At 33.1% G+C, this 11,064-nt stretch overlaps 1 protein-coding gene across 1 annotated transcript; it reads left to right on the top strand.

Moving 5' to 3' along the window:
• Positions 1-264: 264 nt before the first annotated feature.
• On the top strand, positions 265-9,691 carry LOC131145441 (protein BEARSKIN2-like). The gene is made up of 3 exons (XM_058094520.1): positions 265-445; positions 6,476-6,753; positions 9,038-9,691. Exons 1-3 carry the CDS (start codon positions 265-267, stop codon positions 9,689-9,691), a joined length of 1,113 nt encoding a protein of 370 aa, XP_057950503.1.
• The last annotated feature ends 1,373 nt before the right edge of the window (positions 9,692-11,064 follow it).

Raw genomic sequence — 11,064 nt, 5'->3', positions numbered from 1 at the left:
CGTGAAAAGCAAGTTGAGGGACCAGCTAGGAGGCCTAGGAAGAAAATTTTGCGGCAGGCATGCATGCATACAGCAGCTCCTCTTGTAATGTAATCCACGCTATGTATATATATATACACACGCACACACGCCATTGCAACTCAGAGGAAGAAAATTAATGATGATGAATACTGCAGAGTGCAGATCAAGTTTAAGAGTTGGTAGCAGAGGTGAATTGATTGGGTCTGATCAAATATTCATTAGTAATTGTTGTGTACGGAACTAATGGCTTCATCTTCTGGGGGTGGTGGTGGTGGAGGTGGTGTTCCGCCGGGATTCCGGTTCCACCCGACAGACGAAGAGCTTCTTCACTACTACTTGAAGAAGAAAGTTTCGTACCAGAAGTTTGAGATGGAGGTCATAAGAGAAGTGGACTTAAACAAGATCGAGCCATGGGACCTTCAAGGTACGAAAATTAACTAATTAATGATTAACTCAATTTAAAATTTTTTACCCTTCATTGACCGTTAGTACTACTCTTCATTGTCAGATTCTGCCTCTAGTGTTTATAGAAACTTATATGCATGAATTTGCAGATTTTTTTTTTTTTTTTGGGTAATATCAGATGGAGCTGATGAAATTGCCCTTAAGAATGTCTTCAGATATAATTTACTTTGCAGACATGCTTATCACCATATAAATATAGTCGTAAAAAATATTAATACTCATTGATCATCTATCAACAGATAGAGACTACACTAGTCAGTCTGTTTTAGAGATTTTAATTGGAAGATATTTTCTGGTACTAATTAGAGAATAAAGAATATAATTAGAAAATTTATAGTCAAGTAAGAATGAATTTGCCATCAATTCATTAGTTGTAAAGGGATCATCATTTGCCAAAACTTGAAACCTAAGTGGAAGAGCTATGCAGGCACCCGAATTGCTACTAGTACTTCTATTACATGACCATCAAAAGCTAAAGATCTCATTTGGGTCGGATTTACGGTCTTATTTGTAACTTCAAAAGTATTAAAAATAGAAGCGTTGAATTTGGATAAGAAGTAATAGAAAATTATATATAAATTTATTCAAATTCATCCAAATCCAAATCTAAAGTCTGAAATTCATACTCTCAAGCATAGCATAAGGAAAGAAAAGAATATAAATATATTTATACTTTATTAAACTTTGATTTTTCTTAATTTTTAATCATTTTTTAACAAATTTTCATTCTTAATACTTTATGTAGACAAAAATATAATGAAAACTTGATTTTCTTTTATTTTCTTTTTCTTTCCTTTTTCCAAATAAAATCCTTAATTCAAAATGAGCCTAAAGCTAAATTTGTTTACAGGTTAAGAATTACACTAGATAGGACTAAGTAGTATTGGACTGAACTAGATTGGATAATCATCCTACAATGTGGTTGGTATAATTAAAACTTGAACTTTCGCAACCATGCATTTAACCGAATTCTCTCTATTCAAAAAAACTGAACCGTCGGTCTCTACTTGGTTTTTTTTCACCTCAAAAAGAACAAATACAAGAGAAGCTACACCACAGAAACAATGGTATATAGACTAACCAAAGGCTGGTAAAACAAAAAGAAAAGCAACCAGTAAAAAAGCAGTACTTGAAAAAACTCCTGAAAGGATTCAATTTGCAAACTTTCAAAAGCATGAACCTATTCAAAAGCCAAGCTGAGAGCTTCTGGACGCACCCAACAAATACTTATAACCTTTTCATCGAAGTTTAGACCATATCTTTTCATCTTTAAAAGAACCAAAAAACAGCTGCTAGATAGAATAAAGCGTTTAGAACCATTTTCGAGTTGAACTAGAAAGACTAAGGCAACAAAATGGGGGATTTACAAGTATAGATCGAAAACAATCATAAAGTTAGAAACATGGAGCCAATGCTCACCCTTTTGCTGCAACCTAAACAAAGCAAATTTTGTATGGTACCAAGCGAAACTAGATTTTCTTTGTTGTAAAAGAAATAATGTCTAGCAATCCGCATAAAACCTTCATAAATTGACTAACAAAAAATGCCACTATCATGTATCTTCAACAGAATTTATCTTCTCTTACATAAATCTTAAGATAGTCGGGCAATTGCCAATGATCAACAGTCTCCGTTTCATCCATCCCTCTCAATCTTCTACAAAAAATGACATCCCATTCAATAGAAACCCAGCTCATAACCATCATATTTGCAACCAAGGTCTCCTTGTTAGCTGCACAAACAAAAATATGATGGATTCTAACAACCAAGGAGAACTCACAACACCGCAATTCCTTCTCCAGAAGCTAATCTTCCTCCTGTTGATAACCAACTTTTAAAAATGTTTTGGTCTATAAGAAATCTGCATCCAGTCATATTCCTCTTCACATTCCCACTCCATCTCAAAATTTGCTGTCCTAAATCCTAAACCTCTAAAACCCTCATCATATATCTCCAAGCAAACAGTTTCTTCCAAAGCAAATGCCTCTTACATCCCAAATTTTAAAATTATTTCAATAACCAGGCTTTATTCATAACCACCAAATGTTTAATCTCCAGACCTCCATATGTGATAGGCAGGCAGACACCTCATTCCAATTAACCAAGTGATATTTATAAATTTCAAACTCCATTCCATAAAAATCTGTTGACTAAATCGACTTTGCCACTCAAATAGGAGCGGTAACAGTTGACATAAAGTAAATGTGTGAATTCACTGATGTGCTATTCAACAACACTAACCAATGCCTAGTGCCAATGAACATTGTGCTATCCAAGAGTTCAACCAGTTTTAAAACTTGGCTAACAGCTCATCCCAAATACCTCTCACTTTGCACATCATCCCAAAGGCAGCCCTAAGTATTTACTAGGGAGAGTCCAGGCTGCTTGCGCCCAAACTCCTGAGCTGCCATCCTACCCAATGTCTCTTCCCAAACAACGAACAACTCTGATTTTAAAATTTTATTTTTAATCCAGCAATAGCTTTATATCACATCAGCAGACACCTAATCCACTTAATTTCATTAATTTCAGGATCACAAAAGATTAAGACATCATTGACCGAAAAATAAATGGAAAATGAGACCTTTTCCACCCGTCCACCTTAAACCGTACAATTGAAAATCATTTTGAATCAGTATATCAATCATCTTACTCAAGCAGATATTACTAGAATAAACAAAATGGAGATGATGGATCCCCACTTTCACACCATTAGAGCTGCTAGAAAAAATCCCTTATAGAACAGGACATGCTCCTAGCAACTTTTTGATTTTCAGATAGTGAATTGAAATAAAGTCTGTCTCCATGCACCAATGATGATTCCACTTGCTTTGAACTTGATCAAGTTCATACCACAAATGCATTTTATCATTGTTGTCATTTGGGCCATAAACTCCAGAGAAAACCCACTTAGGGTGTGGTAGGCTTTGATGATCTTACATGCCCTACCCCTAAACATGTAACCAAAAACCCATTTGAGAAAGGATTACTATCTCAAGTGAATTTTTTTTGTAGACTCCCTCATCAGGATTTTTGGGAACATAAGATTATAGTATTTGTCAAAACATATGTACACAACTATTAATTTCAATAAGATTACTGCCACTGGACTACCCCTAAATATGTAACGAATTTAATGATAATAATAACATATACATTCTTGTAAAAATGTGCATCATCATCATCATAATAATAACAAATCTACTAATGTTGAATGATATTTTTTATAATTATTATTATAATAAAGAAAATACGTAATAATGACAGTAATAACAATAATTTAATAGTAATAGCAACAACAACAAAAATAATTATTTATAAGTAATAATGGAAACAAATAATAATAATTTTTCATAATATTGTTATGATAATAGAGTAATAATGAAACTAATAGTACTAATTATAATTTTTAATAATAATCATTACAAGAATAATCATAATAATAAAAAAATTTATTGTTAAATTATTATTATTAATGGTTACATTATTGATGGTTACGGTATTGTAATTAACAATAATAGTTGTTGTTATTAATAATATTTTTATGATAAAAATCATTAATAATAATATTAAAATTATTATTTGCTTCATTATTATAAAAGTATTACTAAATATTATCATTATCAATATTTTTTTCATTATTATGAATTTATGATGGATTGCTTGATATCTTAAATATATTATTAAGAACTAGTAACTACCACTAATACTACTACTATTACTGCTAATAACAAGATCATAACTATTGATAATAATAACAATAATATTAGGGATTAAGAAAAAAGGCAATTTCATCCAAAGGCAACCAATGGTAAGGATATTTTCATCCTTTAAAGTTGGAATTTCCAGGGGAATCTAAGATTATCTCAGGGAGAGATGACTTTTAAGTAGCCATGTTTGGAGGACACCTTGAATACTTGGCCTAGCACAAAGAAAAAACTAATGGATCATTGAAAGGGCGTCTTCAAGTATACAGCAGAATGGTGAACTAGGCATAAGGCTATCCTAATAACTACATAGTATGCACTATGTACTCTCCCTCTCATCAATCAGTTTCTCTCTTCCACAAATTATCTTAATTAATTATATTCCACGTTAGCCAAGTTCCATATTAATATAGGGCTTCATATCATGAGTGGCTAGTTACGGCCGATATCTTATAATTGTACTTTGATGGCTCCATTTTTGTAATTGTCACTAGCTTAGAGGCCATAGAGATGTGCTTTAATATCAAATGAAAATTGAAATAGAATCACCTTATTTTCATAGGATTAACATCAATTCTAAATTTTTTGCATAAATCTTATTAAATCATTTTTTGTGCGCATCATCCTTTATGTAGAAGCCATGTCATGTACACAGTTATAGTTTCCGGACAGTCTCACATCATCTATAGAGCTAGTGGGTTAAATTAATTGGCCTGATGTCTATGTATCACTATGTAAGTTAACATTTCTTTAAATTATTGATTGAATATTCTAGGAATTAATATGCTTATATACTCCCCCTCTCATGAGATTACACACATACACACACACACACACAAACGTGCATAGAAGCATACTCAGGCATGCACACAAACACTACAAGTTGTTCAATATAGAGTAGTATTGTTCAGGCTAGGCACAATTCCGTGAAGCAACATTTTTGGCAGTACACAATACTATTGTTGACCACTTAATTGTAATGTTCATCTAGAATTGGTAGAAAAGCGTGATGTATTGCTAAAGCAACAAATGTTTCTACTTCTAGAGATTTTTTTCCTTTTGATATATATATTAGAAAGAGAAAGGAGAAATTACAACCTATATGCGTATAGGTAGTCCTTCAAAAAGAATTAAGAAAAAATAACCAAGAAAAACCCTCTTTAAACTCCGTAGTTCACCGAGCACTTTAAATTAGCTAGTTCTAACCCTTCTTCACCTTACTTTTACCACCATCAAGATGAACTTCATTACCACCAGGATTAGACAGTTGTAAACCCATCTCATCCATTAATTATTGAGCTTCTGAATTCTTCCAGAACATCTCCACTAGGGTAGGCATAATTCCATCTTTACACAGTAGTTTTTTTAATACGCAGTAGCTTATAATTCATGCCACCATCCTCAAAAATAGGAATCCCCTCCAAACCTTCCTCGGAGATGGAGGCACATATAATAAATCTCCAAGCACAGAAACTCACTAAGGACTTCACTATTATCATCCAAGAGATTTCCCCATTTCTTCTTCTCCTTCCATTTGCCTTCCCTCTTTCTAGTTGCAGCCCTTTGAGCATTTGGACCCTCCACAATACATAACTTCCCTTCTGAATCACTCCTTAAAAACTTTGACACTATTTTACTAGAAGACCCCCCCCCCCCCCCCCCACCTTCTCAATTCTTTCCCCATTTCTGCACCCACCTGAACTGCCCTCCAAGCATAAACCTTTCGTCCCCCTGAGAAATTAATGTTCTTTCCTCACTTTTAGAGGAGTTAATGTTCATGCATGTTTTGTGTGATACAGTCAAATTTAATCACTTTTTATTGGCCAACTGGAAGTACAATTAATGGGGCTCAGAGTTTCTTTGAAATATGAATTTCGATGTTCTAGTAGAGTACCAACTCATCCTAATCAACCATAAGAAAAGAGCATGTAATCCATTTTAAATTGATATAAAATATTTAATATACATACATACATACACGTGTGTGTGTGTGTGTGTGTGTATTCACTATATCTTACAGGAATGGTATCTAATGATATGTAGTTGATATTTGAATATAGAAGTATATATCCCACTTGTTGAATGATAACTGATTGATGAATCTATATATAACACAGGTGGCTACTTTACCAAACCAAACTACTAAGGAACACATTAACTATTGAGTTTTTAATTTACTAATACCTACACAATCATAAAATTAAGATAAATAGCTGACATATCTTAAGCATTTGTATTGCTTCTTAATATGTTGGTCATGGATGCGCATGTATGTTGTGTAGAGAGATGTAGAATTGGATCAACGCCCCAAAATGAATGGTACTTCTTCAGCCACAAGGATAGGAAATACCCAACTGGTTCAAGGACAAACAGGGCAACAAATGCTGGCTTTTGGAAGGCAACAGGGCGGGACAAATGCATCAGGAACAGCTTCAAGAAGATTGGTATGAGGAAGACCCTTGTCTTCTACCGCGGGAGAGCTCCTCATGGCCAAAAGACTAATTGGATCATGCACGAGTATCGGCTTGAAGATGGTGATGATACTCAAAGCAACCCCAAAGTAAGCCCTAACCCTACAATTGATATCTTACCCCCTCCCCACATACATACATGCATGCACACAAAACACAAAACACAATCCAAGACAAACAAGCATGCATAAGAACTATAGATTTTTTATTTGGGTCCCAGAGAAGTGGTGGTTAAGCCCCAAGGATGGGATATTGAGTAGAATCATAACCTTAGGGGAGCGCCAAGGCCAAGGAACAGAGCACTTACCAACTAGCATGATCCCAAATTGTGGTTGATTTCTGCATGCATGCATAAGCATAGGATTTCAGGGACTATCATATTCAATTGATCAATGGGCCAAAAATAAGAAAGCACAAAGCAAGTATGATCATAGTGACCAAATCCATCTATGGATTTATAACGGGTTATTTACCTTCTATCTTAGACACAATAGTGTCTTAAAAGCTTAGAAGCCATTTCGTATCATTATCAAAAATTACGAAAATGCAAACTAGAAACAAAAACCAAACACTAGAAACAAAAACTCAAAAATAGGAACCAACAGCTTGTTTGGTTAGTATTTGTAAAACTAAAAAAAAAATTAAAAACTTAAATGAAAAATACTCATTTTCGTCTTTAAATCAAATAATATTATAAATATAATAAAAATAAAAATCATTATAATTTTTTTATTAATCATTATATTTTCAAAATTTACTTTACAATAACAATTTATTGTGCATGACAATTGAAAAATAGTAAAAATATTCTATAATTGGCTTTTATTATTTTTATTTTTTTTGAAATTTATGTATATTTTTATTTTACTTATGTTTAAATTCATATAATCATTTTATTATAATTTTAATTAAAATGTGAACATAAAATGAATGATTTAATCTAAAAAAACTATTTCTAAATATAAAAATTTCTGGCAACATATTGTCAAAACAACTGAAAATCATAAACAACAAAAACAGAAAACTGACAACATAAAAACGTGTTTTTATAATATGTTTCTTCACTATGCAGAAACAAAAACAAAGAATAAAAAACAACAACGATACCAAACAAGCCTTTAGGTTACAATAGCAACTTGACACAAAATCGTATTGACCTTTGTGGGAATCTAACTATGCAAATTCATGGAATATTTTGAAATTAATTTGAGAATTTGGAAATTTTGTTAGATCTATCCACATCACTCAATTCTGTTCATTCACTTTTCGGAAATCATGTTTTTAATCCGAGTTTGTTCTTTTATATGCTTAAACAATTTGTATTTTTATTACTTATTCAAACCTAGAGAAACTAATAAATAGACATGTGTTTCCAAACATTGCAATCTAAAGTTAAATATAATAGTATTGTGAAGAAATTAAACCCAATAAAAGCTTCTTGTAGACATAATTAAGATTGGAAGATTGGGCCAGGCATACATTTCAAATTTCTATAACATTAACCAGATGCAACCTGTGGTACACCTGCACATGTTCTCTTGACATATAGAATGTGAAATAATAGTTCTGAAAGAAAGTGAAAATGGAAAAGAAAGAAAAAGAGAGCATAGGAATTGAAAGAGAACAAACAGAATAAAATCAAATTTAGAGGTGTTAGATCACCACTTGATCAAAAAGTTTAAGCAGCTAAGTCAGGCCCTAAAACTGGTTTTCTATATCTTCTGACATGCCTCCAAAGGCAAAAGTCCATCAGGCTTGAAGAGTGGAGAATTATATCTTGGGCAGAAAAATTTTAATGTTTTACCCTATACTGGGGGAAGCTGGGAAGCTCCGATTATTTTATTTTATTTTTTTTTATATAAAAATAAATTTTATTTAATCAGAAGACGAAATAAAGACGGAGAACTAGTCCTCAAACAGAATTAGAACAAAAAATAATAATAATCTTAATTTTTACCCTGAATCTCTGACTCAAACCAAAAAAACACTACTTAATCTTAATAAAGCATTCAGTCTCTGACATTTGAAAACAGCAACCATTAAAACAGCCAGCACTAAAAGCCGAAAGAGAATCTAAGAAATCCTGTCCCAAATTAATTTCACTAACAATCTCTTCACTGAAAAATTTCTAGCATTTCTTTCCAGCCATATTCCCCACAACGCAGCCCCAAGAGCACGTCTTCACAGCCCCAAGCTCTATATTTATTTGGTAAAGTAGCATTTGTAACAATTCCCTTTTCATATATATAGACTGTAAACCTTTAATTTGTACATCAACTTCATTGTCAATGCAAGGTTTCCTACGTAAAAGTACTGGATAACTGTCTTAACATACACTCTTTAATTTGTGGTTTATGTCACATTAATTTGTAGGAGGATGGGTGGGTGGTTTGCAGAGTTTTCAAGAAGAAAAATTTATTCAAGGTCGGAAAGGGGGAGGAAGGAACAAGCGTGACCACAGAGCAACAACTTATCAATAACACACCAAGCACCAATCACAGAGACTCTCATCAGTATCTACTACGTCAACAGCACAACCAATATGGTAGCCAACATGCACTAGAGCTCAGTAAGCCTCATGAGCTAGCCCTTCATTATTCCCACATTCCCACAGTACCCCACGAATATCCTCCAGCTCATGTTCAATCCCTCATCCCAACCCATAAGCCTATAAGCTACGACTTCCCTCCTTTGGACTCACCAGCACTCATGGTCAAACAACTTGTATCAAATCATCAGCGAGACTGTGAGAACCTCCGATACCAATCCTATACAGAGCCAGGGTTGGAGGTTGGCACCTGCAGTGGACAACCAACTCAACACCTTGTTAATGTTGCAGCAGCCGGAAGAGAGGAGAACCTAAATGAATGGGCCATGCTCAATCATCGCGTAGTTACCTCTGATCATCTTGAACAAGAGGACTCATCTAAAGGGGTGAGATTTGAGGATACAAATGCATCTTCAGTACACAGAATGAGTCATCTCTCCTTACGTAATGAGATGGATTTCTGGGGCTATGGAAAGTAGTGGTATGTACAATATGAATGCTCTCTATACAAATAGTTTAAAAATGAAGTGGATGGACTAGAGCACCTCAAAATAGCTATAATATGCATATAGTTGTACTGATAAAGTTTATAGTATTCATAGATTGCCATTCAATGCCTTTAGCTTATCTAATTGTATCATAAATATTATCTCATTCACCATAATTAATTGCCTCTGCGTGAACTACTATTGTAAAAGGACAACATAATCATCTCTCTCTCTCTCTCTCTCTCTCTCTCTCCTCTCTCTCTCTCTCTATATATATATATATATATATAAGTTAGCACTCATGACTCAAAAGCTTAAAACTAGACAAGAGGTTTTATTCACGTGATTTGCATAGGGATAGAAAGTATATAAATTAATTAATCATATCATTCATCAATGCAGGAGCTTGAGATCCTTTAGCTTGAGTCATGATATTTTCAGCACTTTTGTTGCCTATTTAGGTGGTAGACATTATGCAATGCAGAAAAATTTCAGGCAATAATGTAATAGTCCTATGTTTTTTCCTCTTCATTTTAATGAATGCATTCCATCTCTAAAGAATAACAGAAAATGGAGATGTATTTAAAGAAAACATGACTTAAATTGGGAATCAATTAGGAAAGAACGATCATATATAATTAATACAAATTTTCAATTACTTAGCTTAAATTTTTGTTTAAAATGAGTTGAAAGCCAATAACTTTGGCAGACATGCTACTATTTGGAGTCAAAGTTCAAAATAAATTTCATCGAAATTTCAGAGCATTAACAGAGCAGCCTTGTCTACTTAAATATTATTGCATAGATAATATAGTGTATTGAGAAATTAACATTTCTATAAAATGAAATAAGAGGGCAAAGAGTTTTTTTTTTTAATTTAGTCAAGTTTCTACATTCCCTAGCCTAATTTCCACCCCTCCCATGAATCAATTCCTCCAGGCAAAAAATTCAATTAGAGTCAAAACACAGGTTCTATGATATTCTTTTCTATTTAAAAGACTAAATACTTAGGCTGCATTCACAGAATGTCTATTTATAGGAATAATGATCTTTGATAGTTTACAAAAGAAAAGGTGTTGTCATCATAAAGCCAACGACAATGCAAAATTTCAATGCATAACATGGAACTGACAAGGAATGATCACTCTCAAAGTTTCCCATAGGAATGCATATTCATATCCTATTCCGTGTTGGATGGAATAATACAAACTTTTACATGAGTATTTTCATTGTAAATTATTATATTCCTATACAATTTCTACTCCATTCCCACCTCATTGTATTCTAAAGCATACCTAACCATAGGGAAAGAATGAATGAATTAAACTTATTGGTTTATAACCAAAATAAATAAATGAATTTTT

The sequence above is a fragment of the Malania oleifera genome, chromosome 13 (assembly GCF_029873635.1).
Source record: "Malania oleifera isolate guangnan ecotype guangnan chromosome 13, ASM2987363v1, whole genome shotgun sequence".
Classification (NCBI taxonomy): domain Eukaryota; kingdom Viridiplantae; phylum Streptophyta; class Magnoliopsida; order Santalales; family Ximeniaceae; genus Malania; species Malania oleifera.
This window is presented reverse-complemented; position numbering and strand designations above follow the sequence as displayed.

Bases quoted from the DNA above. Each gene is read 5' to 3' on its own strand.
- LOC131145441 (XM_058094520.1), top strand. From the start codon at position 265: ATGGCTTCATCTTCTGGGGGTGGTGGTGGTGGAGGTGGTGTTCCGCCG. The intron at 446-6,475 runs GTACGAAAATTA...TATGTTGTGTAG, and splicing joins CGAGCCATGGGACCTTCAAG to AGAGATGTAGAATTGGATCA. The intron at 6,754-9,037 runs GTAAGCCCTAAC...ATTAATTTGTAG, and splicing joins ATACTCAAAGCAACCCCAAA to GAGGATGGGTGGGTGGTTTG.